Source organism: Mesoplodon mirus (assembly GCF_964341445.2).
Source record: "Mesoplodon mirus genome assembly, chromosome: 3".
NCBI lineage: Eukaryota > Metazoa > Chordata > Mammalia > Artiodactyla > Ziphiidae > Mesoplodon > Mesoplodon mirus.
Genome location: NC_138978.1, coordinates 7,267,556 through 7,293,334, shown reverse-complemented (window position 1 = coordinate 7,293,334; position 25,779 = coordinate 7,267,556). Strand labels below are relative to the sequence as shown.

The following is a 25,779-nucleotide window of genomic DNA, read 5'->3' as shown; positions in this document are numbered from 1 at the left end:
CTCGGAGAGACGGCTAAGCCCCTGCTCACGCTGTTTGCCCAGAGCCTCCCGTCTCTGCTCAGGAGACTCCGGTTCACCCTCCCGCCGCCCAGGCCCGTCCAGGTCGATAGCATCCTGTTCAAACCCTTCAGTCCGTCTGGGGACACTGCCACTCAGCACCCACCACCCCGGGCTCTGTATCCAAGAAACGAGTGAAATCACTTCCACGGCAGCCCGGGCTCCCCCGCCGCCGCCCCGGCCCCCAATCCAAGGCCTGGGCTGCCCAAGCAAAGAGAATAAAGACGAGACAGACTGAGGTATAGTTCAAAGGTTGGTATCTTTTTTGGTTTCCTTTTTTTTTTGCTTTTGTAAAGAAAAATAAGGTTGTGTTTTTTGTTTGAAAGAAAACATAAGTCAGCCCCCTCCCCGCCCAGCCTCTCCCCTGCCCCTGGGGGGACGCTAGGACCACCGGCCCTGGGCAGGAGGGGCCAGGCTGGCCCAGGCATGAGAGGAGGGGGCTGGGCACTCGGTCAGGGCTTCCTCAGAGCCAGAGAGGAAGGGCATTCGGGAATGGAATTTGGCTTGGTTAGGCAAACAGTAAAACTAAAAAACTCGACGCCCACGCCCACGGTACGAACGGGGGCCAAGAGGCACCACCTCCGAGCTGGAACCATCTCTGGCAGCTGGAGTCTGGGGCGTGGCGTGGCCCCCGATCCCCCTCGTTCTGGGGTGAGGGGCAGCAGGAAACAGTAGCTCTCAGGAGTGGGGGGATGTCAGAGCAACCTCCTTCCCCACATGGTAAAAAAAAATTACTAAAAAAGCACCCAAAGCTTAATAAAACTAAACCTCCCCGGCAGGGAGAACTGGGGGCATCCTGCTTCCCAGAATGCCTTACCTGGCAAAAATGTGTAGAAAAATAAAATTAAACTTTATCCCTGAATGACAGAGTGAAGATCCTTCCCCTGCCCTAATGACCCTCTCCCCACAATGAGTCTCAGAATTCACAGAGGCTGCCGCTTCCTCCTGAAGGGGCACGAACGCGTGCACTGACACGCACGAGTGTGCACGCACGCACGCACACACACACACAGCCCCACACCTGGGTCCAGGGCCCAGGGCAGCGGGACGGGGATTCTGACACCCACAGGCAGTCTCTCATTCGTCACGGCATCTTGAGGGTCCCTGTGCCAGACTGAGACCCATCCTTCCTCTTCTTGGGGGCAGGATGGGACCCCAGCACAAGGGCAGGTGTAGGGGGCAGACCTGCAGTATGGGTCGGAAGGGTAGTGGCAGGACCAAGGGGCGTGGGGTAGGAAGCAGGCTAGCCACAGTGGCCTGGAGACAGAGGTCACGCGGAGCCCACCGTGACAGCAGAATGCTGAGGGTGGGCGTGAGGGTCCAGTCTCATCAGAGACCTGCAGGCTGAGGGGTCAAACACAGCCCCTGTGGACAGCGCACGAGGGAGGGGCCTGGAAACGGGGCGGGGTGGGCCCTGGGTAGTGCTCTCACGGTTGCAGGGCTGCTGCCTGGGGAGGTCACCAGAGGTAATAAAATGGGGGCGCAAGCAGGGAGAAGTGAGTCTGGGGGGTGGTGCTTACACTAGTCCAGCTGGGCCCCTGAGACCCAGGAACTCTGAGGGGCCCTGGGCAGGAAACTCACCTGCCCACCCAGGAGAGCCAGAGGGAAGGCCTAGCCCACAGCCCACAGCAAGGGGCAGGACAACGGCAAAAGATGCCGGTCCTCAACGGGGCCTGCCAGGGGAGGTTTATCCTCCACCCGACTGGAGGCCTCCCCTCCCTCCTCCCCCAGGGAGCCTGAGGCGGCCCACAGGACAGAGGAGTACTGTACGAAGACGTAATCACAGCCCGCGGGGGCGGGGTCAGGGCCAGCTCCTGATCCCGTCACAGTAGTCGTGGCATTCCTGCCAGGCAGGGCTGGATGGTGGGGAGGGACCCCTGGCTTCAGGATCAGAGTGTCAGCACCAAACACACAACTGATGTCAGCCAAGGAGGTGGGCGGGGAGGGCTGTGACCCCCAAGACCATGCCCAGCCCCGCAGTCTGTTAGGTGGGGAGAAGGCTTCCGGGAACAGGACTCCCTCTGGCGAGGTCAAGGGCCCTGGAGAAAAGGGCGGAGGCGGCAGCCCCTCGAGGAGGGCCGAGGCTGGCAGTGGTGGAAGCGGCATGCACCTGGGCGCACCCTCCGAGAGTCTCTGGGTGCCGGGAGGCTGCGGACCGCGGGTCAGCGCAGGCTCTGGTACAGGTAGGCCGAGGTGAAGAGGGCGTTGACAGTCAGGCTCACGGCCAGGAGGCCCCGGATCAGGAAGGGGCCTAAACGACCTTCCAGAGAGAAAACGAGAGACCTGTGAGCGATGTGGGGCTGAGGCCCCGCCCCCAGGGAGGCTCTCCTGGGCTGAGACCCCGCCCCCAGGGAAGGTGCTCCTGGGCTGAGGTCCCACCCACCCCACTTCTTTCCGGGCACCCAGAGGCCTCCCCATCTGAAAAGACCCCGGAACGTCGGGTCCCTTGGTTAAATTCTGACTCCTTTTTTTTTTTTCGGCTGTGCTCCGCAGCTTGTGGGATGTTACTTCTCTGACCAGGTACTGAACCCGGGCCCTCAGCAGTGAAAGCGGAGTGCTAACCACTGGACCACCGGGGAATTCCCAAGTCCTGACTCCTTGAAGATGCCTCTTTTCCTGACCCTGTGCCACCAGGCAGGTACCGGGCTAGGGTGGTACACACCTGCACCTTGCCATGGGGGCACACCAGCTTTACAGACGGGACAGGATGAGTACCCTGCCCAGGCCTCAAAGGCGATAAGCTGCTGACTGGGGTCCCCCACCCCAAGTTGATGCTGCTGGGTCACATCCCAGACCCCACCTGATTTGGGAGCAGCACCCATTTCCAGTCAGCTCAAAATGATCATTCCAGGAGAATCCTCTGTCAACATACATGTCTCCCACACGTCTGGGGGGTGGGTACCAGGAGCTGACTGCTGGGCTTTACACTGAACTGGGATTTGACGTCACAGCCCGCCCCCATCCCGCAAGCAGAGGAGCCAGGATTTGAACCCAGGCAACTCGGTGCCCTGCGCAGCCTGCAGCCTCTGCACTGACCCCCAGGGCGCCCACGCTGACACCCTCCTGGGGAACTTTCTCCAAAGGTCAAAGCGTTCTGTATCTGTTCTGTCCAATCAAGCAGCCACAGGCCACACGCGGCAGTGGAGCGCCTGCGACGTGGCTGGTGCAGCTAAGCAAGTAGATTTTTATTGTTATTACATTTTAAATGTTAGATGTAAAGAGCCACCTGTGGCCAGAGGCCCCTGTAAGAGCGCAGACGCAGACCCTGATCTGAGCGGGGGTGTTGTCACAGACGGGGTCCAGGAGGCCTCGGGCGGGCCATCTCACCCTCTCCTGTCACCCAAGGGCCCTCGAGGGGCTGTTCTCGGACAGCTCTCAGGAGGCGGCTGCAGACCCGCAGACCCCGCGCGACCCTGCCCCCCTCCCGCACATCACGTGGGGCGCAGACCTCGCCAGGTGGGGGCCTCCTCCGCGCACCCTCTGGTGGTGGTGTCCACCACGCAGGAGGATGACTGGGACGAGTCGTCCTCTTTCTTGATGGAGCGGCTGCTGCACGTGCTGCCTCCCTCCGGCGCTGACTTCACGTCTGCAGGGAGAAGGGGCGTTTCAGTGGGAGCTCACGGCTCACCCCCAGGCACAGACGCGGGGCAGCTCCACCTCCAATCCCAGGATGGTCCTCGGACGTGGCCGGCCAGCCAGCCCTGCCGGTCCCAACTGGCTCGGCCCGCCCCGGGCAGTGGGCTGTGGGGGGCCGGGTCCTCATTCAGGTCCTGTCTGCGTAGCTGCCGTGAAGGGAGCTAGCTGGCTTTAGATCAGGAGCAGCAGACTCAAACACCGCCAGGCGGTGCAAGACGACGGCCACAGGCGAGGCTGCAGAGGGGGCAGGTCGGTGGGGCAGGGAGTGGCAGGGGCTGGGGCCTGGGACCTCAGCCTGCCCTTCCACCTGTCTGGCCCAGCGTGGCCAGATCTTCTGATATAATACGAGACACAGGAAATCCACACATTCATGTGGAAGTTCTAGATTTTAAGGGTTGAGGCTTAATTTAAAAAATTCTAAAATGCTTTGCAGAAAAACTTCATTTGAGCAAAACAAAAACCTCTGCACCCAGATGCAGCCTGATGCGTTTCCGATCCATCCCAAGGAACAGAGGCGCCTCCAAGTCAATTGCAAAAGAAGAAAATAAAAGCCAAAAAAGGGCAACGTCCTGAAGGGTTCAAGGTCACCAGAAGCCAGGCCAGGGATGTCTGGACTTGGGAGAGTGGCCACGCAGTCAGGTAAGAGCCAGGACAGGCCCCGTGTGACCTCTTGACGGTGTCCCCACCGCTGCACACTGACCAGAGGCCTCCCACGGCCCGCTGGGCTCTCCTGCCTCCGAGAGGGCGGTCAGAGGGCCGTACCCACGGTGTGCTTCGTGTCCCGCGCCGGCTGCCTCTGTGGGACGGGGGGCGGCTCGACGGTGAAGAGGCTGCCGTTGTGGGGCGAGTGTTCGTCGGAGCTGCTGGGGGTGTTAGGGGCCTCCCCAGGGGGCGACGGGAACAGCAGCAGCTTCTGCCCCTCCAGGTTGAGCCGGGCAGGGCTGATGAGGGGCCTGCGGTGGCGCAGAGAGCCAGAGCTGGAGGCCACTGAGCCAGCCACGGAGGGCGCTGGGGAAGGGACGGGGGAGGAGGGGCAGCTCCCCGACAGCAGAGAGAAGTAATCTGGAGGGTGGGAGGGTGACAGAAACAAAGAGGACAATATCGTGTCAATGTCTGCTCTGGTTATAGGAGCCGCTTTGATCCTGGTGCTTTTTCCTGTATTGACCCAGGGAGAAAGGCAAGGCTGGGCCTAGACTGGGAGCCAGAGGGGAGCCCTGCTGGGAACTGAGGGAGGAGGGGCCTGCACCCCACCAGGCACCCGAGAGAGGGGAGAGGATCCCGGAGCCTCAGCCATGCCCCCCCTGCCCCCTTCCCCCCGACTTCTATCCAAAGCCCCTGGTTCCTCCCTCAGCTGAGAGCAAGGCCCGGGGAGAAACCAACCCTGGAGACCTGAGGTCAGCGACCCTGAGCCCTGCTGACGCCGGCACCCCAAGTGCCGCCTCAGTCCGTCGCCACTGTAAGGACAGCATCGTAGCTGATCCTAGAAACTCTCACGCCCATTTCACAGAAGTGGAAACTGAGGCACAAGGGCATGAAGCACTTGCCCAGGGCTGCACAGCTGGGAGGCACAGGGCTGGGGTTTGAACACGATCCCCTCTGGGGGCCCGTCTGACCCCAAAGCTCACGCTTAATGCGGCTGCTGTCCCGCCCTGCACACGCTCTGGAAACGCCGGCCCACACGCTGCCCCGCCTGAGGCGGCTTCCCGGTCACTCGTCTTGGCGTTCTGTCCTCCTCACCTGAAACCGGAACCTCTCTGGATCGGGACACCTGAGATGGTGGGCGGCTCCCACTGAACAGATACCCTGAGTCTGGAGAGGAAAGAGAAAGGCAACACAGGTCCGTGCGGAGACAGGGCCCCGGCTCCAGCCCCCTCCCCCCTTTGCACAGATGCTCTGCCAAGACCGTCACCCAAGACCGTCACCCGCGTGGAGCTTTCACGAGGGCACGTTCCCACCTCGCAGGTGAGGAGACCGACACCCACAGCAGGCCGCATGGGAGGTCGCGTCCTGGTACCTGACCCGCGCCTTCTTTGCTTCAGCCATTTGGAGCCCTGCCCTGCTCCACTAACCCGTCGCCTGACCACCTGCGCTGGACCTTGGTGCGCAGAGCCCGCCGCCCCTTCCTCAGCCAAGTGCACCCCAAGGGCAGGGGCTCCATCTCATGAGCCCCTTGGTCCCCCAAGTGCCCCGCTGACAGCCAAGCGTGGAAAGACCCGGCGGCCTCCACGCGCCCGCATGGGGGCTGCTGCTCCACTGCCCGAAGGGCTCTGAGGGGTCCGTCGGCCACAGAGCCCCGCCTGCCCCTTCCACCCACCGGTCCAGGGACGCAGACCCAGGTCAACCCCCAAGTGACTGTGTGAGGATGGCCACGTGGCCCAAGCACACAGCCGGAGTGCTTTCAAGAACTGGGGAGGGGCCTTCCTGCTGGGGGTGAGCTGCAGGGACGCAGGGGTGAGGCCTGCAGCGAGAGGTGCAGAGGCAAGTAGAGCGGAGAGAGAGAGACGGGAAGATGGACCCTGGCACTGCGCCTGCGCCCCGGACCACCAGGGCCTCCTGACACCTGAGCCGAGGACCCGCCCCAGCAGTGGAGACTCCGGGATCCCACCCTGAGACCAGCCTGCGTTCCACAGAACTGCTCTGCCGCCCTCGGGGCAGGGGGCCTCCTGAGCCCTTGCCTTGGGCCTCCCAGAGCAACCGGGAGGCTGCCTGTTGACACGGTGTGCAGGGTCCACACCCGCGCTGTCCTGCAGAGGCTCAGGAGCTGGGGTCCCTGCCCCACCCTGGAGGCCTGGAAGCCTGGCGGGAAGCTCCAGAGAACACTGTTCTGGGGAAGGGCCCAGATTCCGGGCCCTCCAGGTCCCTGGGCCCCGGGCATTCCATGTCCACGCTGCTCCCCTCCCCCCGGCTCCAGCTGCTGTTCACGGAGGGCCCACAGAGGCTCTCTGTCCATCAGCCCCAGGGCCTGAGCTGGGACTCGCCGGCCACGGGCTCAGGAACTCTGCTGAATAGCCATTTCCAGAGGAGGGCAGGCAGCAGCCACCCTCGGCCAGCAACGTGGCTCACGTTTGGTGACACAGAAGTCCCTGGAGTCCAGGTCTCCGTACCACTCGGGGCTCTCACCCCTTCAATCCCAGCCTGAAGGCCTCAAACACTACCCACCGCTCAGCTCACGCGCTGTGTCCAGCGAGCCGCGTCTCCTGCAGTGTGGCCCACCCTCTACCTACGAGGACGCTGGACTGCACACAGCAGACGCTGGGCGAGTCCCGGAGGGAAACAGGTCCAGAGGGGTGTCGGACTGGAGGGGGAACCCCCTGCTTGGGGGAGCTGCTCAGGGGCTTAAGAGAGACACTGCACGTCAGCAAGCCCGGCTTAACCAAGATGCCGCCCACCTTCCTAGAGGCTGGATTCTGCCGCACAGCCCCGCACCCCAGGCCGCACCCCGAGGGTGAGGCAAACCCCATGGGCACCGGGTGGCTTCCCAAAGTGAGGAGGGTCGTCACGGAAGACCCCGCAGGGCTCCCGGGAAGACCCTGCTGGGGAAGCGGAGGGATGAGAAAGAGCCTCCCGTGACAGGGACCAGGCGCTGGTCACACCGGGGCTCCATAAATGCAGCAGACCTGAACCGAATCCCTGCCCTCTGGACCACACAGAAAGGCCGGGGGCAAAATTTCCAGCCCCCAGTGTCTCAAAACAGTTAATAATAACGGTGAGAACGGTGATGAAAGACAAAACCCCACGGGCGGGGACGTGGACCTACCGGATGCCTAAGCACTTTAAATACACCACCCGGTTTAACCCTCACGACCACCCACAGGGTGGGTTCCACTACTGGCCTCAATTTTTTTTGAGGGCAACTGAGGCTCAGCATGGTTAAGCCCCTTGGCTAAGGCAGCCAGCGAGTGGACACAGCAGGGTCTGAACCCAGTTCCGCCCGTCTCTACAGCAGAAGCACCACCACCCACCTCGGGCTCAGCCAGAGTCCCCGAGCCCAGCTGCCCCCAGCCCCGCGCTGCCCACCACTGCCCGAGCGCCACTTACCTGCTCGCGTCAGAGAGGGGATGGTTCCCAGCGAGAGGGCCCGGCTGAGGCGGCCGGGCAGCGAGGAGGGCGAGGCCCGGCGGGGAGACCGGAACAGCTGCTGGTTGGCAAGTGGCAGGAAGCCGGGCGGGGCAGGGATGAACAGAGCCGGCGAGGGGCCTGCGACGCTTGGGCAGGGGACGGCCAGGCTGGGGCCGGCAGGGAAGAGGCCGGCAGAGTCTCCCGGGAAGTACCTGCGAGAGAGAGCCCGGCGGGCATGGGAGAGGGGAGTGGGTCAGCCCCGGGGGCCTCCGGAGCGGCCTCCGCACGGCGGGCCCCCTCCCCTCCCACGGTGCGAGGTGGGGCACGAGTCGGGGTCCCAGAGGAGGCGTGTGTTAGTTGCAGCAGAAAAGCGGTCCGACCACATTCACGCCATTAGGAGCGGGTGGCTGGGAGGTGCCAGCGTGACCCACCCCTCCCGGCATGCCCCCTCCGATCCCCCTCAGCCTCACAGCAAACTAGGTCCACTACGAGTCTCGGTATTAAAGTGACACTGTCGCCCTCACCAGCCTCACGCCAACCCTTCACCTCGAAGCAAAAAACGCCCAGCCCTGCGCTGGCCGCTCAATCGGGCCGACGGCCTTGGGCTCCGCCGCGCCGCTTCCCGCTCGGGGCCCAGAGCCTCCTGGCAGCGGCCGAGCTCGGGGAGCCCCTGCTCCCCAGGGCCCGACCCTGGGAGTCCTGCCGCTGCCCTCTGGTCTCAGACACTCCTCGAAAGCCCCTGGAAGAGCGGAGCGGAAGGCAGCCAAGCTTGGGAATCTCCGGGAAGAGGCTCTGGCCGGACACCAACTTGAACTTAGAAAGACCCGTAACGATCGCAAGGCTGCCCGAAAGACGGAAGGTGACAGTGTCTCTTTAACTCGAGAATGGTACAGATCACACAACAGGACCCGGTGGCCCCAAGCCAGAATGTCAACCATGCTTCTGATTAAGGCAACCGATTACAGAGGGGGAGGGACAGAGGCAGTTAATACATGATTAGTCCGCCGTCTGGACGGAGCTGCGGGAGGTCTAGCCTTACCTCGGTCCCCAAGGGACAACTGAGCCCATGGATAATGTGCCGACGGACGGGCAGGCTGGCTCAGTCCCTGCAGCAGAGCCGGGGGGCTGCCTAAGGTACCCACCCCGTGCCCACCACGACCTTGAGCTCGGGGCACCGCTGGCCAAGCTCCACTCCACTGATTTCCCTATTTTTCATCCTTGTCCCTCTCTTTAAACAACTTTTACGAGGAAAGTGTGGGGTCAGCTGACGCCCTCCTGGAGAAACACGTGACCTCCTTAAAGCCTTCCAAAGCACCAGGAAGCCACCTGGACTTCAGAACCAAAGCCGGGGCCCAGTGTTTGGGGGACACGGGGAAATCAAGGCAGGAGCTCATCAAGCAAATCTACAGCGGAGCCTGGGCAACCTGGCTGGCCCCAGGCTGGACGCGCCTGCATTCCACCCGCTGACCCGTCCTGCCTAAGCCTGTCTGACCCCTACACCTCTTTTCCCCCAAGACGCCTGCGGAAGGTTCTGCCTCTAAATACAAGATACGATTTTGTGCTGTCATTTTAGAATGACATACCGTTTGGCAGGACAGACGACCTTGAGGAGGGGCCCAAGGTGGGGGGACACTCGGCACCTCAGTAAAGGGCAGTGAAGGTGCACTGGGACCTTTGGCCAACTTGCTCCCATCACGCACGAAGCCCCGCCCCCTGCTGGGGCCTGCACCTCCCAGAGGACCCTGTCTGCCCTGTGCAGCAGCACCCTGATGAGGGCAGGGCACGTGGGCCATGGCGGGGGCACGCCCGGGCCCTTCCAGCGGGTGGCAGCGCGACTCTGCCCGCACTGGGCTTCCTGTGCTGCCCCACCGGGCAGCCCACAGGCCAGGCCAGGCCGTGAGTCGGCCGAGGGCCACCTGCAGTCATCGGCAAGTAAGAGGGGAGGGTCCAAGTCGGGCTGCAGGTTTCAGAGGCGGCCAGCTGGGCCCGGGAGAAGCTGGGTCTCGTCAGCTCTTTCCTACTCTTCCCAGATCCTGCTCACACCTGGGGCTGCCCCAGAGCTTATAACCTGAGTCTCTCAGCCACCCGGCACAGGTGCTTTTCCAATCTCTGATGCTACTAAAAATGGCGGCACCGAGGGGGAGACGGCTCTTTGGTCTGACCCTCTCGCTGGGACATGCAGTGGCGTCCCTCACCTAGCAGATCCTTGTGAAGCGCCAAGCGTGAGCGCTTGTCCTGGCTCCGCAGAAGACAGGCCCCAGGAGGCCCCTGTCAAAGGAGCCCCATCTCCACCAGGCTCCCGAGCGCTGCACAGGGACCGACACTTCCTCTGGCGAGGCCCGCCCAGGCTGCCCGTGCCTTCAAGTCCCATCTCAGAGAGGCCCCGGCCCGGATCCAAGTCTGTGTGTCCGCCGGGACACAGGGGCTCCAGCGAGGGGGCCGGCGGCTGGCTGCACTGCCTCCCATCTGACACCGAGGGGGACCTTTGATTTTCCAAGCCAATCCCAGGCCAAGCCGGGAACAACAGGAGAGAGAGGACTACATCTTAAGCAGCAGTTTATGGAGATGAGAAGTACGAGCCAGCAGGGCACCCGAGGGTGGCGGGCCCTGAGCCGCTTGGTGCCCACGCTGCCAGCTCCCAAACCTGACTCTGGTGGGCACCCCCGCCCCCCGAAGCCCCCGCCCCCGGCACAGAAGCCTCTGAAGGAACGTGAAAGAAAAAAACCAGAAAAGACGTGGTGCCTGGCGCCCACCGGTCAAAGCAGGGCCCCGGAGGCATTTATTGAAAATACAGCATCAAAAACACTACATCTATGGCCGGGAGTTGCAGTTACAGTAATGAGAGGATCACTAGACAATCATCCACGTCTACACAAGAGAGGACGGGACACTCGGTGACAGCTGCAGGCGGAAGGGACACGCGCCCCTCCCGGCGGGCTCCTGGGCAAGCGTTACGAGTGAGCCTGCTCGGCCTGGGGCGGGGACCCCAGAGCTGGAGGGAGAAGATGGCCCCTTGATCCCGGATGGTCTGACTGTCGTCCCCAGCGGAGGGGAGAGAGGCCCCCAGCAGGGCCGACACATCCCCAGGTAATAAGCCACGATCCCAGTGGTGCCCGCACTTCCTCAGCTGTCGCCAGTAATGTCGGAAGGTGCTGGGATATGCTCTATGTAATGAAACTTTAAGGGACAGGTGGGTGATTTTAAAACATCACACCAAACACGAAAGAGGGCAGGAAGCCTTCCTCGATGAGCTCCATCCCAGTGACATGAAGGTGTCTTTCCGTCCCCACTAGAGGGCAGGAGCGACATCTGCTCAGCAGGCTCCTGGCCAGCAAGAGAGCTGGTTAGGGTCGTTATAAATAATTTAACTTAAATACACACGTACACACAGATGTCCTGCTTCTACTCAACACCAAGAAAAACAGTGATTAGCATCGCGCTGCCAGCTTCCTTGAGAACAGGAGATTCCGGACGGCAGGGCACGCACGGCCAACAGACACGGGCTCCCCGCCTGGCGCCCGCTGCCCCTTCTCCCCGAGGCTGGCCGCCGGGCCGAGGGACAGCCAGCCCGCTCCTCCTCTGCCTCGTCAGCGCTCTTCCACCTCACGCTCCACCCGGGCGCTCCCCACCCGGGCGCCGAGGGGTGAGTGGTGAGGGGCGGCCGCCTCGGAGCCCGAGAACCTGAGGACGGAGGGGCCTGGGCACGACTCCTGTTCCCCGGGGGCTCTGCGAGGGGCCTGAGCCGGGCACGCTCCACTTGCCCCTCAGGCTCAGCCAGCTGGTGGCCCTTCCCTGAGTGTGACCCGCACACGCGTGTGATCCGCTCTTGCCTTCCCTGGGCTCCCATGTGTACAGCGGAGGGGTTGGCGCACTTGGGGCCACACCTGGCGGGGGCTCGTGCCTGCAGCGAGGAGTGGCAGGACCCAGAGCCCTGGAGGGGCACACGGCCTTGGTCCAGCCTCCTGCCACGGCCCTGGGAGGGCAGCCCCCAGGCTGGGAACTGCCTCCAAACGTGGATGGCACGTCAGCCTCCAGAGCACATCCACGCCAAGGTCAGCACTCAGGGGCCCTGGAGAGGGGTCCAGCTCTCCCTCCACAGGCGGTAAACAGGCTGGCACAGCAGGGCCTGGCCCAGGGAGAGCGAGCCTGAAGCCCTGGGGGGTCTGCGGCTGCCCTACGGGGAAGTGGGAAGCAGGAGCTGTGGTGCCCTCCCTGAGGGGCTCTAGGGGCCAGGAGGAGGGCAGTGGCAGGCCAGAGAGGGACACGGTGACAATGACCTGGTGTCATGGGCCTGCGTGTCCCTTGGGCTCCTCACTCCATGCTAACCTTGGGCAGCTGGAACTCTTCCCAGGCATCATACTGGAGGAAGGGGGTGAGAGGAGGAAACCGGGGACACCCCTGGCATGGGGGGAAGGGAACAGGGCCGACGAGAGCAGTGCAGGCCCCGCGCTGCCTGCCTGTCGGGGCCGCCTCGGCCCAGGAAGCCTGAACCCCAGTCCCTGCAGGGAGCGAGTGGAGGGCTTGGCCATAAAGGCTGGGGTCCTGCCTTTCGAGGGCAGAGCCAGGGGCTTCCCAGGAGAGTGGGCAGAGTGTGTGTGCCCAGGGTCTGCCTAGCTGGCTCACAGTGGTGCCCAGAAGATAGAGAGGTAAAGGAGAGAGTATTTAGACCTTAGACCTCCCCCCAGCCCGGGCCAATTCTCACCACGGCCTGGCTGTTAAGACACCTGCTGACCACAGCAGAAGCAGGATTGCCTCCTGTCCACCTTGTGAAAGGCCCCACCCCACACACTCATGGTCAAAGCCTGTCTGGGCCTAAGAACTGCACTCTCCATTCCTGGGGAAGGAGGCTGAGGGATATCAGGGTCTCAGAGCAGGGAACCCAGGGGGCAGCCCTGTCTCCTGGTTTCACCAGCTGCACGGGGCTTACGGGGCAACGGGCAGGACCAAAGGGACAGACCAGAGAAGCGACGGTGGGACGAGGTAGGGGGCTCCGCTCTGGCCCCGGCTCAGCAGCACCTGCCCATGCCAAGCAGCCCGAGTGGTCAGGCCATGCGGCCAGGGCCCAGCCTGCAGCCACCATCACCAACCCACGTCAGGGGGCCCAGAGACGGGGCAAGGTGAGAGGAGAAGCAGGCAGCAGGCCTGCAACCCTCTTCCCGTGGTGTGTGAGCCAGGAAAAGGGCCGTGGCCAGCGTGGGGTGCCTGGAGCTGCCAGCAGGAAGCCACGGGTCAGAGGCAGGCAGCGTGGGTGCTGCCCGTGTTCCAGGCTCAGGACAGTGAGGGGGTCTTTGGCCAGAGAGGTGGTGGCGGTGAGCAGCTAGGGAGCACTCGGCGGGGTGGGGGCTGGGCTGGGGAATGGCTTAGTGGAGCCAGAAAGGAAAAGGGGGCAGGCCTGACTCCTCGGGGAAGTGGAGGGGCTGGGCCAGGACCGGGGGCCCTAGGCTGGGCGGGGGCGGAAGTGAGGCAGGTAAGAAAGATGCAAGACAGAGGGGCCCTGTCTGCGCTGCGGGCAAAGCCCTGGGCCTGTCCGTCCGTCTGTCCTCCCCCCGCAGTCACTGCTGCTTCTCTGACCTTCGGGGCCGGAACCTCCGTGGGCCCGTCGCCTTCCTCGTGGCCACGGCTGCTGTGAAGCCCACCAGGCAGCACAGGGACGTGGTGCTGAACTTGAGCGTGTCCAGCCAGCCGGGCGAGGCAGCCTGCAGGTACTGCTCGGCCAGGTGCAGCGCCAGCAGCAGGCCCCACAGGCCAGTGGAGAAGGCGTCGATCCTGCGGAGCCTGCGGGGAGAGCGGGAGTGAGGGCCCCGCGAGGCGGGTAAGCCGACCCCTCCCACTCTGCCACCTTCATCCACCCCCAGCCCTGCTCAGAGGACAGAACCCAGGGCCACGAGGAGAGCGTGGGCCTCCGAGTGCCGCTTCCAACAGTTACAGGCCGCGTGACTCTGAGTCAGTGTTTCTCTGAGCCTCAGTGTTCTAGTCTGTACGATGGGGCTAAGAAACCTCCCTCCGAGTCACTGGGAGATGATGTGGACACCGCCCGGTACAGGGTCTGCAACCGCACGGGGAAGCAGAGCAAAGGCCCAGGGGCGCCCACTCGACCCTCCAATAGCCCGTGAGCTAGGTTATCCTCACCCGGCTCTGCAGATGAGGAGCCTGAGGTGGAGCAGCGAGGCCGTGTGGCCCCAGGGGCCCCTCAGAGGCCCTCCCCTCCAGCCTGGAGCTTTGCTCCCACTGTGCCCCGCCCCGCCTGCCCCCCACGCACCTGATGCGGCCGGCCAGCAGCATGGCCAGCAGGCAGGTGAGCAGTCCCAGCCCCACGACGCCCATCTGGTGGCTCTGCCCAAAGGCCCAGGCCTCATGCAGCTTCTCTGCCGCGTGCTTGGGCAGCAGGCCCAGCAGCTGCCGCCAGCCCTCGGCCCCAGGGGCTGTGCTGTTGTCAGGCGGGGCTGAGCCATTGCTACCAGGTGGCAGGGCCGGGGGCAGGGGCGCCCCCGGGGCAAAGGGGTTGCTGGTGCCATAGAGCGCGGTGGTCAGCAGGAAGGCACAGGCCAGGAAGGCGAGGGCTCGGAGCACGATGACCTGGAGTGGGGCCTTCACCATGGACGAGCAGAAGCTCTGAGGGGGGGAGGGAGGGAGAGACTGGTCAGCAAGAGGGACAGAGCCACCGACGTCCATCCTGGTGCCCACCCTGTGCGCGGGGGTCTGGCCAGGGGCCCACTTGCTGCAGAACCCACCAGTTCCTGATGATCAGAGAGGCCCTAAATTCTCACACACTCCTGGCTTTGTTTCTGGTTCACCACTGGGTCCCATTACCCTGTCTCATGTCTGGGCCGTCACCCCACTGCGAGCTCCTGTGTGGGGAAGAACTGCGCTGCCACATTCTCTACAGAAATCCTTCTGATGTGACGGTGACCTCTTCTTTCAAGTACGCTGTTTTCACTCGTTTTCAAATTCTCATAAAAAATTCCTACTGCAGCTTTAACTGGAATTGTAATACGTATACAGATAACTCTGGCCAAAACTAAGTTTAAAAAAACAGCAGTAAGTTGTTCAGTCTGGGAACACGGTGGAGAGGAGGAAAGCAAGGGTCAGAGCATCCCACTGTGCAAATGGGCGTGTGGCTGGCGCGTGGCTGTGGTCGGGGGCCTGGCTGCAGACTGGAAACCACACACCAACCAGTCAGCGAGATGGCCACAACCAGCAGGGCACCTCTGGGGACCCAGGGGGTGGGTGGGAGTTTCTTTGGGGAGGATGGTTTTTACTTCTAAACCCACTTGCTACTTATATCACATTTTTTTAAGCGAGGACATTCCAGCATCTGAGTACAGTGATAAAAATTAACAATGGTTTTAGCCAGCCAGTCCTGGGCTCAAATCCTGGTGACACCACACACCAGGTACATGGCCCTCTGCAAGTGACTTAACCACCCCAAGTCTGGTTTCCACGGCGCCTTGGAGAGCACCCACCACGAAGGCGCTGGGAGGTGCCCAGGCTCAGCAGGGCAGCTCAGAAACCCGTCACGCACGCAAATAACAAGCATTCTCCTTAGGACCCCTGCTCCGCTCCGTGTCTGGGGACAGGTTGGGATGTGGCCCCACGGGACAGTTGTTGCCCCAGGGAAAAGGGCCTCAGCTCTGCAGAGCTGCCTCCCAGTCACTGGCCCAGCCCTCTGGGAAGGGGTTTCCTGCACAGACCCAAGGGCTGGGATGCCTGGAGTGCCCCATGGACGCCCCTCGGACCTGCGTGTGGGTCTGGTCGGCCTCCCGGCGCTTGAACTGGTGGCTGAGCAGCAGGGCGCGCAGCTGGCGGTTCTGGTGCTTGATGTAATGCTCGACGGCCGCCTGGCACGGCCGGCACAGCTTGTACATCTGCTCCAGGTGGTGCCGGTACACCTCGATCTCCTCGTCATATCTGCCCTGCGGAGGGGGATAGAGGCTCAGGGTCTCCAGGGGGCGACCGTGTGCAAGTTGGCCCCAACCTGCACCTGCTTCCCCCACTGCCCAGCAGGACAAATGGCTGGGAATAAGGGTCGTCCAGAGGCCGGGACACAGCAGGGCCCTCAGGTGACAGGAGACACTCCAGCCAATTCTGTCGCTCCGAAGGACGCACCTTGAGGCCAGAGTCTGGGACGTAGGCCCTGCTCCCGGACTCCCGAGCTCCAGGAAGGCAGGTGACCCGTGGGGGAAGGTAGCTCTGGGCTGACACCACCTGGACGCGGGCAGACGGACAACCCAGAGGTGGGGCTGCCTCCCCCCTTAAGCCCAGTGGTCTAGAAGACACTGGAGAGCCCCTGGCCGGGCCCTAGCAGAAACCAAAGGGCCTTTACGTTTCAGGAACAGCCCAGGAGACTCGAGTCCCCCCCTCCTCCCCCAAGAGATGCAGCAACACACCCCTCCCTCCCTGCTTCCAGGGGAGGGTGGGAGGGTTATCAGTTTGATCTCTCGCTGGGACTGAATGTGCCAGAAGAGGCGCCCTGGCTGCCTCATCGCACACGCCTGCCCTTCTCTCTGCAGCCTCCTTGCCTCTCCCCTCCCAGCCCCAGCTCACCTCCATTTCCCTCCCTCCCCCACTCCCAGGCTGGGCCTTGGGAAAGTCAGTGTCTCTGGGCTTCCGCTGGGATTTTCTCCTGAGGTCACGGAACCCCCCAGACTGGGCAAGGTGACATCAGCTAGATGACAAGGCTGATGGGCTCCACGGTGGACCCAGGGGAGGCAAAGCCCTAACACCAAGCCTCTCGGCAGCACCTGTCTCCCCCCTCCTCTCCCACAAGCCGGGACATCGTCCAACAACTCCAGAGCAAACTGCCCGCCAGCCAGTGGCTAAGACTGACTCAGAGGGACATGGACAGGATGGTCCAACAGGGCCCCAAGGACCCTACCTCCCCCTACCCAGGGACAAAGCCCTCTGGGCTGGCAGGAGCTGGGCTTTCCACGATGCTCCCAGGCTTGCGGCTCCCAGAGCAGTGACACGAGACAGGAAGAGCGAGAAGCGAGTGGCAGCTGAGATGAACTAGATCACACACGCGGAACGCAGGGCCAGCGTGGGGCTGGGGTGAGGAAGGGCCTCTCCTCCACGGCTCTAACCCCCAGCCCCTCCCACACCCCACTCACCTCATCGCGTGGCGAGAAGGCGGCCAGCTGCTTGATCTTGGTGGTCTGGTGGTGACTGCACCGCCGGCACAGCAGCACCTGGCTGCTCACCCACTGAGGGGGCTGCATGGGGGCCCGGGGGCCGGGCGCGCCGCTCACCACGTGGTTCAGGTGCTCCAGGTACTGGGCGGGGATCGGCTTGTTGTAGTCGCCGTTCTGGGGGGTGGGGGAGGACCTCAGTCAGGGGGAGCCCCTCCCTACGGGCAAGAGGCCCCCCATGGGTTCGGGCCAGGCGCCGGATGGAGGGCCCGCATGCCCACACTCCACAGAAGTGGATCGCTAACACTCCCTTGCTTTACGTGCAACGCAGAAGCTCTTCTTCCAAAAAAACTTCACGGGAACCCCCAACACAGGCAATACGCTGAGGGTGCAGCCTGGACCCCGCCCCCTGCCCACACTCCCACCTGACGTCCCTCCTCAGGACCCAACAGGGGCTGGCACAGGGGTCGGCAAACTCTGGCGATGGGCTGGCTGCCCACGTCTGTGAATAAAGCTTTCCTGGGCTTTATTCACAGCCACACGCGCTAAGCATGTCTGTGGAGGCTCTGCAGTGCCGAGCAGTCGCAAGAGACCGTGTGGCCTGCAAAGCCTGAACTCCTCATTGCCCGGCCCGCAGAGAGCCTGCTGACCCCGGCCTGGTGCAAGGCAGAGACTGGGCTTCAGAGCCAGAAAGATCTGGGTCTGAACCCAAACCTGCCAGTTTCAGAGCTGTGACTTTGCACCAGTCACCCTAGCTCCCCGAGCCTGTTTGGTCCTCCTCAAAGGAGGGGCCCAGGGTCAGGGGCCAGGGCCCACAGGTCCTGGATGGGAGGGTCGCACCTCCTGGAAGCCATTGTACTGTTCGCAGTGGGGGCAGTCCCAGCAGTTGCGGTTCCCATAGGGCACCACCGTGTCCTGGTTGCAGAACCAGCAGTTGACGACGGTGTGTGTCGGCTTCATCCTGTGGACGAGGAGAGTGGAATCAGTGGGAAGACCTCCATACCCAGGTGACAGGAGACCAGGGAGAGCGTGTGGGAAGCGGGATGGGGACCCCGAGCTGGACACGCAGGCAGGCGGAGGAGGGCAGGACGCTGTGTGTCCAATGGCAGGACCTGGGCTTCTCCTTGGCCTCTGAGGCCAAGCCTCCCCCGAGCTGGAGACGCACCAAGAACCCAGGGCCAGCCAGGCCACAGGGCCGACAGGGACCAGGCTCCAGGACCACCCACCCTCCCCGCAAGGCCCGCAGACCTGGGCCTATTCCCAGGATGCGGAAATGGTGCTCTCTGGGGAGTTTCCAGATGGAAGGCACCTCCTGGGCTTCACAGAAGTCCCCAGGAGAGCGAGGGCCAAGGAGGCCAAGGGGTAGGGACTGCAGAAGGCTGCTCAGCCTGGGGCCACCCCTCCCCGGCAGGGGGACGGGACAGGCGGGCCACAGTGGCCCTTGCCAGCCACACGTGTGCTGACAGGTGGGGTGTGCAGGATAATCCCGGCCCAGACACCGACGGATCTGTGCTCTAGGGCCCTCCATCCATCTCCCTGGCTGTTGGGGGTGTGTGTGTCCAGGGGGTTGGGGAATGGACAATGCAGCTACCAAGCAAACCCCTCCAGTCCCGAGAATCTAAAACAATGTGGGCGACAGGTGGCAGCTGCTTGAGCCCTGGGGTACTGGCCTTGCCACTCCTGTCTCCCTACCCACCCCCAGAGTCCACCTCCAGCTCTGGGGGTGCCGCCTGGGCCTTTGCTGGGATGGGCAGCCATACCACACACGGACACCTCTACTGTCCACAGGACGGCACGGCCCCGAGCTTCCGTGAGCCAGAGCCCCCGGTTCTGCCACCTTCTCCTCTCCCAGCCTCGGCCCGCATCTGCAAAGTGGGAGCGATCACAGAGCCAGGGCATCTGCGTGTTACAAGGACCCAATGACACAAGACACGTAAAGGTGCTTCGCAACGCAGGGCGCTGGCTGTGTCACTACCCTGTCCCCGGGATTGTCAGGGGCCTGGAAGAAAGGATGGCCCCCCGGGAAGCAGAGCTGCTGCTTCTGACACCGCTGATGCTTCCTGGCCTTGCCCTTCCACTGACCATGGGCAGGTCACTAGAGTTCTCCAAGCCTCAGTCTTCTCACCTGTCGACTGGGGACAAGACATGTCAAGTGTGGGAAGCGCTTACAGTGCCCAGCTAAATACCCAATAAATGACAGTTTACATGGGGAGGGCAGGGGAGGGGAGGAGAAAGCCCGGACAGAGACAAGGACATGAAACCAGATCTTGCAGGGAAGGGTCCCAGGGTCCACAGAGGGCACCTGCAGCTCCAGTTCAGGCCAAGGCCCTCAGAATGGACGACAAGGGACTGCACGTCTTCGGCATCACTGAACCAGAGGGCAAGGCCCAGAAACAGCAGCACTGGGCAGCGCGGCTCGTGGTCATGGTGTGGCCTTTGGGGAAAGTCATTTCTTTATCTGGCCAAGGGGGATAATGATAATCCCTGTCCCCAAAAGGCTGCTGAGGGGATCGGATGGAAGACACCTCCTGGGCTTCACAGAAGTCCCCAGGAGAGCAGCTGCCACCTGTCGCCCACATTGTTTTAGATTCTTGGGACTGGAGGGGTTTGCTTGGTAGTTGCCATGTCCATTCCCCAAATGAGAGAATTTAGGAAAGCGCTGAGCTGGGCAGGTGATCAGCGGAGGCATTTTGACAGCTTCACTGGGCTTCAGGCAAAGAGCAGTGGAAGGAGGCGGCTAGCGGTATGGGAACCTGCTCTGCTGAGAAGCCGGCACTTGGCATTCCTGGGCAATTAAGCACTTGGCTTTCTCTTTGTTAATCTGTACCTGCTTTACAGGCTTCTCTGTTAGAGTGCACAGTGGCGTGTCCAAAGGGGTGATGAGGCGGGCCGGAAAACCTCTCCCCTCTGCCCCCTTCACCCCAGAAGCTCACCGCACCACACCCCGCCTCTGTAGAGAAGCCAGCAGAAGAGCTGGCAGCCCACGAATAAAGAGAGATGGGAAGGGAATAAAGACGACCGGTGGCAGGCGAGCAGGAACTGAGGCTTTGGTCCAGGGGGCCAGGCACGAAGCCCCTCGGCCCAGGAGGTCATCATTTCCACCCTGAACCTCCAGCTCTGTTGCTAGAGAAGTGAGCCTGGCCTGGAAGGAGAGGCTGGGGATGAGTCCTGGTCCCTGGGCCAGCGGCTCTGGCTTGGTAATCCCTGCCCAGGGTTGGCGGGGTGAGGGTCCTCTCTCGCGGACAGGGCAGCTGCCTGCCACCTTGGCCAGATGGGGTCCCCGTGCCAGGAAGTCACCTCCCACAGCTTCCATGGGGTGAGCCCTGAAAGCGCGTGCAGGCCTGTGAGCGGCAGACAGACCAGCAAAGCTACGGGGAGCTGGGTGTGAATGTCAGCTCCCCAAGCACCAGCGCCGCTGCCGCCCGCCCGAAGCGTCACGCGCCAGACACGTGGATGAAGTGACTCACATTCACGGGCTGCACTTGACGGCTGACTTCACAGCTCGTACGTACTGTCCCCACAGCCACGGGGCGGGCCTGGCCTCTGGGCCTGCACCCACCTCTACCAGGCCTGGCGCGGGAGCCCCTGGGTCAGCCTATTCTGTGCCCGCTTAGCCGGGGTCCTGCTGCTGCTCAGGGAAACGCCCCTCCAGCCTGCTCCCCTCCTGTCCCTCACCCGCTTCTCCCGCAAGCCAACAACCTCCGTCCCCAGTGAGGCTCTGCGTCAAACCACTCTTCGTGGTGGACAAGATCTGAGGGGACAAGACAGAATGTCCCTGTGACACAGGCAGGAGCAAATTAGATGGGTCCAGGCCAGGCCACCTCAGGTAGAAGGTTGGGCCCCAGGGGGTGAGTGGCCGGGAGGGTCTGGAAGGTGCTCACTCAGCTCCTGCTACCTGTGTGCTGAGCTCTCAGGCTCTGCGGGGGTTGGAGGAGGCCTGAGGCAGCCAAGGGCAGGATGGGCCCCTGGTGGGGGGGGGAGCCAGGGGCAGCTGCATGCTCTGGAACCGTCCCTCCACAAGCCCCAAACCCACAGCGGGGAAGAAAAGATGAACACAGGCGTGCAACAATGGTATCGCCCCCTCAGCCCCAAACACGGACAGTTAGTTACAACAGAGCTCGTGCCCTGGCATCCCGCCGTGCCCTACAGGTCTGGTGGGAGCGGGGGGCGTCAGTTCTAGCCCACCACTGGCCCACCTCTCTGAGGGCTGCAGCTCCAGGCCCTCGGCCCAGGACCCTGCCAGGGGGCGGGCACCTGCTGTGAGCCCAGCACTGTGCCACATGGAAGAGACACTGCATGGGGCTCAGTCCCTGTTGGGGGGCGGGGGGTGCTCAGAATCTGGGGGAGGCCCATGCGTCCACCAGTCTCCGTCGGGCCCTGAGAAGTTCCCCGAGAGGGTCTGGCACACAGTCTGTGACCCTGGGCACCACGTGCTGGCCTGGCGGGGTCTGGAAGATTGTCTCTGCGAGTCAGGCTGGTTCCCTCGGGGGCCGAGAGGTCAGCCTCCAGCAGGGCCCCGAGGGGATCCCAGGACAGGCTCACAGGCGAGGGGTCCTTGTTGGACCCCACACGGCTCCTCCCTTGCTCCTCTGTGCCCTGAGTGCTGTCCAATCCACCAGAGAGAATCCAAGGAGCAGCCTCCTGGGCAGCGGGACAGCGGCACCAATGTGCAACTCAGTGCCACCAGGACCCAGCGGGCCTCCAGCCGCCCGCGCCGGCCTCAAGGCAAATCACACTTAGGCCCACAGCAGTCCAGCCAACACCAAGACAGAAAGCCCGGATCCGCCCTCGGTGGACCACGCCGTCCCTCAGCACAGCCCCCGCTGGCTGGGCACACGCTGGATCGCAGGGAGGCAGAGACGAGCGAGGCTCTCCACTCCTGACCCGGACACAAGGACGAGAATGACGACCTCCCAGGGCAGCTGGTGACAGGTGCCACAGGAGAGAGCCAACAAGTGGCGCATTTGCCGTCACCCGGGTTTGCCGGCCAGCAAGGCAAACGAGCAGGTGGCCCTCAAACAGATGGACTGCGGGCAAGGGGGGCACCACCCGGCACGCGTGCAGAGAGCAGGGTCCCCCCCCCGTCCCCAGAGTGCGCAGCACCAGGAGAGCCTGGCGAGAGGTGAGCGGGAACCAGGGACCCTGGACGCCAGGCCGAGGCTCTGCTCCTTTACCCGGGAGGCTGCATGCTCTCCACCTCCAAACACCAGAAAGTGGACAATCCAATAACCACCTATGGCGGCCTCCAGAGGTCTTGAGTAGGGATGTGCTGGCAGGAGATGGACACGACGGCAAGTGGCACAGCCCCGGGGTGGGAGTTTGGGTGGGGGAGGCACAGGAAGCCACCAAGACGGCCTGGGTACAGGGCGCGCCGGCCTGGGGAAGTGTAACTGGGGCTTCCACCTGGCCTCCTATGGGTGCAGAGCGACAGCCAAGGTGCTCAGTGAGGACCCAGAGCACGAGGCTTGGTGAGGGGCTGAAGGGCAGGAGTGAGGCAGGGCTCTGCCGTTTAGCAACTTGGTGTCATAGGGCAGGAAGCCCAATCTCCCTGGGCCTCTGTTTCCTCATCTGTAGAATGGGGCCAACAGCAGCTCCTGCCCGCACCCCCCCGCCCCCAGGTCACAACACACGGTCCGGTCAAGAGGACTCCGCAGGTGGGAAGCCAGGGTTGGCCCTGCCTGAGGCTCTGGGGACCACAGCCCTTCAGAGAAGTGGGCTCTTCCCCCCGCTCCCCGGCCGATCCTCCGTCCAGGGCCCTCCATCTCTGTGCTGAGCCCCCAAACACCCAGCCGGCCAAGTCCATTTCCAGAAACAACTCTCCTCACATGCCCTCCCCAGGGTCACTCAAAAGCCACTCCTCACTGTCACTGTTTCCCCCACAGAGGGAGAAGGACTCAGCCTGGTCTTGCTTCTGAATCGTGACAGTGGCTAATTTATGACCCCCAGACAAAAGCCAGCGCTCTGGTAGAATCTCAGAGCCTCCTGGGAAAGGGCTGGTCCTTCTCAACCAAAAGATCCCAGCGCCACACCACGACTCTGGTGTCACGCCACACTGGTACCCTCCTGGCTCCCCTCGAAGCAGCTCGCCCAACACTGCACCAAGGCCTCAGACTCCTGTCTCCGGGAGAGGGAAAGCTGTGGCTGGCAGCCCAGGTGGGGAGACGGGACCCCCAGGAACAGCCGCAGCACAAGACGGGAGCTTGAGGCACAGTGAGCAAACCCAGTGCGAATCCAGCCACACCAACACAAGTGAGAGCTGTAAAGCCTGGAGACAAGGCCCGGCCCAGGCTCGGATCCTTGGGCTGACATTCCCTGCCCCCGGTAAACTGGGAGGCAAACCAGGCTCTGGACACACCTCTGCTGTCGACACGCTCTGGGAATCTGAGCAACAGCAAGCAGCATGCACCTCTGCGCCTCAGTTCCCTCGTGCATAAGATGACTGGTTTGAACCAGTTGGTCCGGCAAGCCCCTCCAGCTTCCAAATTTTGGGCAGAAGCTGGGACACGTGGAGCTGTGCGTTGTCAGGGACCCCTTGAGGCCGCCCCCTCCTCAGCCTGCCAGTCTGGCTCATCCTGCAGACACAGCTGATGTCCCTCCTACCCCTTCCTCCCCCGGGAAGCCTGTGACTCAGTCGCCCTCACTTCTTTTCCCTTTGGGTGAGAAGCAGTACACGGTGGTGGCTAAGGAAGAACAGGTTCAAGTCCCAGCTCCCCCGCTTGCTGCCAAGTGACCGTGGGCAAGTTCCTTCGCTTCTCCCACCTAAGAGCTGCGCTTCCACATCCCCTGCTGAAGCTACAAGCCCACCCATGCTGTCTCCAGAATGTTCTCACAACCCCACCTTTTTCCCCTATCCCCTGGGAAGGCGGATCAAGTGGGGAGACAGTGGGGCTGCCCCTGAGGTCCTCCTGAAGCAAGAGGCCGTTAAGCTTTTATCCCTGACCATGGAGGCCAGCTGTGCACAGGGGGGTCAGCATGATCTCGGAGCCAGGGTCGGGGGTGGAGCGCCGCCACTGAACCCGCTCGGCAGCCCAGCCCGGCTTAAACACCTCTTAAGTATGTCAGGCTTGCCTGCTCTTGGAGGCTGTGGAGCCCGGGAGTTAGGGATGCAGGCTCCAGGGTCAGGATGCTTCAGCTCACACCCTGACTCGTCTAATTAATAACAATTTATGTAGCTCTTTTGTCCCTCAGCTTCTCTAGACAGAGCAGAGACTGTGACTCTGAAATGGGTTTATGTGAGATTAGAACAACGCCCGAGACAGCGTGTGCGGCTCAGAAACCACCGGCCGGTGTCCACGCGACCCAACGTGCTCCTAAGGACCAGGGATCGGGGCTCAAGACGAAAGGAGCAAGGCCCGACCCCCGCTCGACGCTCCCGCAGGGTTTGGGGGCCCTGCAGACCCTGCGGCTGGGCCAGCGCAGATCTCCGCGGGGGAGGAAGTTCGTACGTCAAGCGCTGGCAGTCCCCGCCCGCCCCACATTCCTGGGGTCCCCCAACCCACTCCTCAGCCGCTTCCCGACTGGGGATCCCCAGCCCGGTTTTCTTTCCGGGGGCGGGGCGTGCACGGTGGGTCTCGGCGCGGGGACACGCGGGCCGGGCCCCACCGCCGCGCCGCGGCCTCGCCGCGCACGGACAGCGAGGCGCGGGCGGCCCCGGAGCCGGCGGGCTTGGGAGGACGGCGGGCGGAGGGCGGGGCGCGGGCGTGATACTAGCCGGCCGCGTGGGCCGCGCGCACTCACCTCCGTGCGATCCGGTAGAGCAGCACGCCGGCGGCGGCGCACGCCGTGACCCCCAGGCCGCCGGCCAGGCCGGCCGTTGGGTAGCGGGCCAGCAGCGCGCTCATTCCCTCCATGGCTCCTGGCGCGGGCGATGGGCGGTGGGCGGCGGCAGGCGGCAGGCGGTAGGCGGCGGCAGTGGCTCTGGCGGCGGGGCCGAGGGCCGCGGGCGGGACGCGGAGCGGCGGCGCGCGCCTCCACCCGCCGTGACCTTCGCCGCTTTGTAGCCGGCGCGGGCCCGCCCCTTGACTCGGCGCGCTCCCGCCGCGCAGCCAATCGGAGCGTGGGGCGAGCCCGGTGGGCGGGGCGCCGGCGGAAGTCGCCGTACCGTCCAGAGCGCGCCCTCCCGCGGCCAGAGTGGGGAGGTGGCGCGGGGCCCGGCCCGGCACTTCTCCGCTCCCGCTTCGCTCGCCCGGCGCCCCAACTTCAGCATCCCGGACTAATAAGTCTTTCCCCGGCTAGTCCTGTCTTCCCAACGCCTAGCGAAACCGGGCCTATGCGCGCGACGCTGTTTTACGGCAAGTCGGAACTTCTTAAACCGCTTCCACTGAAGCCACTCCAATGGCCAAAAAATTAGTTTGCATAAACATGAACCCCGCCCCCTCCCGCCATAGGGAAGAAGGTAACTAGATCATGGGACAGCCATGCTACGGACCGTAATTCAACTATTAGAATGTCAGAGCTATAGGTATTGGCCTAGAGGGATGAAACACTTAAAAAAAAAAAGCAACATGCACATTAATTTTGATAATACCTGTTTGAATAAACTCCTATAATACGTGTACGTTTATTGGAATAGACGATGGTTAACATTGAACTGCAAACAGCTACCTCGGGGGGTGAAGATTCGCTTCACGAAAGTGTTTTAGTATTATTGGTTTGTGCTAAATTACTTTTATAACTTAAAAAAAAAGCTTAAGTTGGGAATATTTATATTTAATTCCGCAATATCTATTTCAGTGTTCCACAACTATTCGTGTTTTTTGAGGTCAACATTAGAATCCTTACCGTCCTGGACAGTGATGGGTGATTTAGCAGCAAATGTTACCTGTTTCCTGTTGCTGGTTAATCTGTCCCACATCCTAGTCCTGTGCCTTCACCAGGAACTGCAGACAAGGGAGCAGGGCAC

The 25,779-nt window shown here is 62.9% G+C and overlaps 1 protein-coding gene across 1 annotated transcript; it reads right to left on the bottom strand.

Annotated features, from left to right (window-relative positions):
- Nucleotides 1-284: 284 nt before the first annotated feature.
- Nucleotides 285-24,882, bottom strand: TMEM201 (transmembrane protein 201). Its single transcript, XM_082612608.1, has 11 exons — nt 24,615-24,882; nt 17,718-17,838; nt 16,860-17,054; nt 15,489-15,665; nt 14,012-14,364; nt 13,324-13,527; nt 7,732-7,964; nt 5,431-5,502; nt 4,456-4,755; nt 3,506-3,643; nt 285-2,317 (listed from the first exon to the last, which is right to left on the bottom strand). Exons 1-11 carry the CDS (start codon nt 24,725-24,727, stop codon nt 2,220-2,222), a joined length of 2,004 nt encoding a protein of 667 aa, XP_082468734.1. The 5' UTR covers nt 24,728-24,882; the 3' UTR covers nt 285-2,219.
- Nucleotides 24,883-25,779: the final 897 nt, after the last annotated feature.

Bases quoted from the DNA above. Each gene is read 5' to 3' on its own strand.
- TMEM201 (XM_082612608.1), bottom strand. From the start codon at position 24,727: ATGGAGGGAATGAGCGCGCTGCTGGCCCGCTACCCAACGGCCGGCCTG. The intron at 14,365-15,488 runs GTCCGAGGGGCG...TCCCCCCCTCAG, and splicing joins CCGACCAGACCCACACGCAG to AGCTTCTGCTCGTCCATGGT. The intron at 4,756-5,430 runs GTGAGGAGGACA...CCCACCCTCCAG, and splicing joins CAGAGAGGTTCCGGTTTCAG to ATTACTTCTCTCTGCTGTCG.